This window comes from Protobothrops mucrosquamatus, unplaced genomic scaffold (genome assembly GCF_001527695.2).
Source record: "Protobothrops mucrosquamatus isolate PMUCROS unplaced genomic scaffold, P.Mucros_1.0 scaffold3564, whole genome shotgun sequence".
Taxonomy (NCBI): domain Eukaryota; kingdom Metazoa; phylum Chordata; class Lepidosauria; order Squamata; family Viperidae; genus Protobothrops; species Protobothrops mucrosquamatus.
This window is the reverse complement of record NW_015389530.1, coordinates 4144-6601: the sequence shown is the minus strand read 5'-3', so window position 1 is coordinate 6601 and position 2458 is coordinate 4144. Positions and strand designations below refer to the sequence as shown.

General features: G+C 37.4%; 1 protein-coding gene across 1 annotated transcript in view; it reads left to right on the top strand.

Annotated features, from left to right (window-relative positions):
* Positions 1 to 2458, top strand: part of LOC107297844 (cullin-associated NEDD8-dissociated protein 1-like) — a gene marked incomplete at its 3' end in the record, with an annotated part of 19621 nt that overhangs the window by 13030 nt on the left and 4133 nt on the right. Inside the window, exons 5-7 of the mRNA XM_015827205.1 lie at positions 288 to 544; positions 1471 to 1568; positions 2103 to 2130. Coding sequence (XP_015682691.1) covers positions 288 to 544; positions 1471 to 1568; positions 2103 to 2130 — 383 coding nt within the window. The remainder of the gene's footprint in view (positions 1 to 287; positions 545 to 1470; positions 1569 to 2102; positions 2131 to 2458) is intronic.

The window sequence follows — 2458 nt, the reverse complement described above, 5'->3', positions numbered from 1 at the left end:
TTATTATTATTATTATTATTATTATTATTATTATTATTATTATTATTATTATTATTATTATTATTATTATTATTATTATTTTGTTTGTTTATAAATAAAATTTGTTGGCCGCCCATCTTACCATAGGGTAACTCTGGGTGGCTTACAGTTACCTCTAATCTAAAACATAAATCATGGAAGAGAAGTGAAAAAATGTATTGAAATGTCTGTCTTCAGGAAATGTAATAGTTAAGTCCATCTCTGTTTGGAGAACATTTGGTTGAAGTGCGTTTTGTCTGTGGTTTCAGGCTAGGGGGAACTCTTTACTCCTTCCATTCCTCCATCCTGAACTGCCTCCTTCCTCAGCTCATCAGTCCCAGGTTGGCCGTTCGGAAGAGAGCCATCATTGCCCTAGGTCACCTGGTCTTGACATGCAATGGGAACATCTTTGCAGAGCTCATGGAACATCTCTTGTCAGAGCTGAAGAGGAATAATTCCACTTCTACTACAAGAACATATATCCAGTGTATTGCTGGTATTAGCAAGCAGGCTGGACACCGCATAGGTAAGTCTTGCGATTTGGATTTTTATCTTGTTTTTGACCTGTGATGGCTGTTTCCACCACTGTCGCTTTATGCCCATTGCTTATCCCAAGAAACTCCATCCAGTCCTGCCTTGCATTTTTTAATGAGATGTTCACCTTATTCTCTCTTTAATGCTTATTTTGCTCTGAATATCAACTGTTGTAGAAAATGTTTGGAGTTCCTTAGAGGGTAAGCTTAGTTTGGAATTGTGGCCTAAATAATTCTCCATAGATGGACCTCCTACATAATTAATATGATGCTTATTTTAATAGGCCACAAGCTAAGAATAGAAGCGAAGAAGGTATTCCCTACCAAAGGCATCTCCAGAATAGATGCATCCCAATGGCTTGAGGCTTTGAACCTAACCAGGGCTGATAGGGAAAATCTTCATTTGGAAAATGGTAGGGTTTAAGAACTTAATGGGTGATTTCACAATGTAGTGTTGTTTTTTTCTTCTGTTGACACAATTTTCTTGGGTGCCTTGAGTCTTGTGTTTTTTTCTGTCCAAGATACAAATTCTGACTGCACACTTCACACTTGGATATGGATATGGGCTTTCATACCAGAGAAATTAAATCATATTTTTGATATGCCAGATGTTCCTTCCAGTGCTGTTTTGTAAAGGAATAGAACAACACTGTGGTGGATTTGCTATGCCACAACTTCCACATTTTGATTGAAATACAAATATATTGAGTTCATCTAAACGAGAAGGACATTTCTTTAACAAAACAGAACCAGAACAGACATTCTTTTCTTCTGTGATACTCCTTGCAATATCTTTCCTGTGAGATAGTCAGGGCCAGGTCCACCTTGCTTCAAAAGGCCATGTTCTCAATGGACCCCAGTTGTTCAGTGGATCTGAGGAAGTATTTTGTGGATGACTTACTCTGTCTCTGCCTTCTAGGGGACTACCTAGAGAAGATGATCCCATTGATAATTCAGTACTGCAATGTAGAGGATGATGAGCTGAGGGAATACTGCTTCCAAGCCTTTGAGTCTTTTGTAAGAAGGTTTGTACCTTTTACTTAAAGTGTTGTATGTAGCTGACTTGGCTCCCATGTTCTTTTGTTCTAACTTTTAGAAAGAAATCTATTTTTTTTGGTCACCTGTTGTTTGCAACAGATATCAGAGCTATCTGCTCCAACTATCTGTTCTTGATTAGTTACCAGAAAAGTGTAGTTTTATCTGTAGATGTCATGGTTTTCATGGGTGATAGACCTGTAGAAGAATGACCTATCTCTAAGCAAGGGCCTTATAGGGCAAGTCTGTAGCATCACTTATCACTTTCTTGAATCAACAATAACTTCTCATAGAGTCATATGGGATCAATTGCACATATCCAGGAAAATTTGCAGTACGTTTATGGAGTAGCCCAGCATGCTCCATATCTCTGTTTCCTTCCAAATCTGAATTGCTGTACATTCCTGATAAAGAAGTCTCATCTAGTGGTTCTGGAGAATTGAAACCATCATTTTCTGCAACTGGGATTTTTGAGATTGTTACTTTTTAAAATAAAATTTTAACTTTTTTTTAAAGGCTGATAATAAACCAAGTGGATATCACCGTTAGGATGAATAAGTATAAACTGGATAATGAGGGATGAAACATGGCTGTTGCAAGTAAGAGCAATATGATTAGATTAGCTTCTTGTGGGCTCTTGTCCTAAATCTTCCCCGGATCATGATTTTATGGGAGCCCCAGGCTTCAGATATATTTCAGTGGAATTATCCAGGTTGCCTGCATAGTTTTTAAAATAAACTTTGATAAGAAGCTTAAACAAAAATAAGTGAAAGATTACATGGCAAGGGCTATATGTGTATGGCTCCATACTTGTAAACACTACAACACAAAGCGTTGGGAAGTATGCTGATTCTTAAACATGATGTATTGCT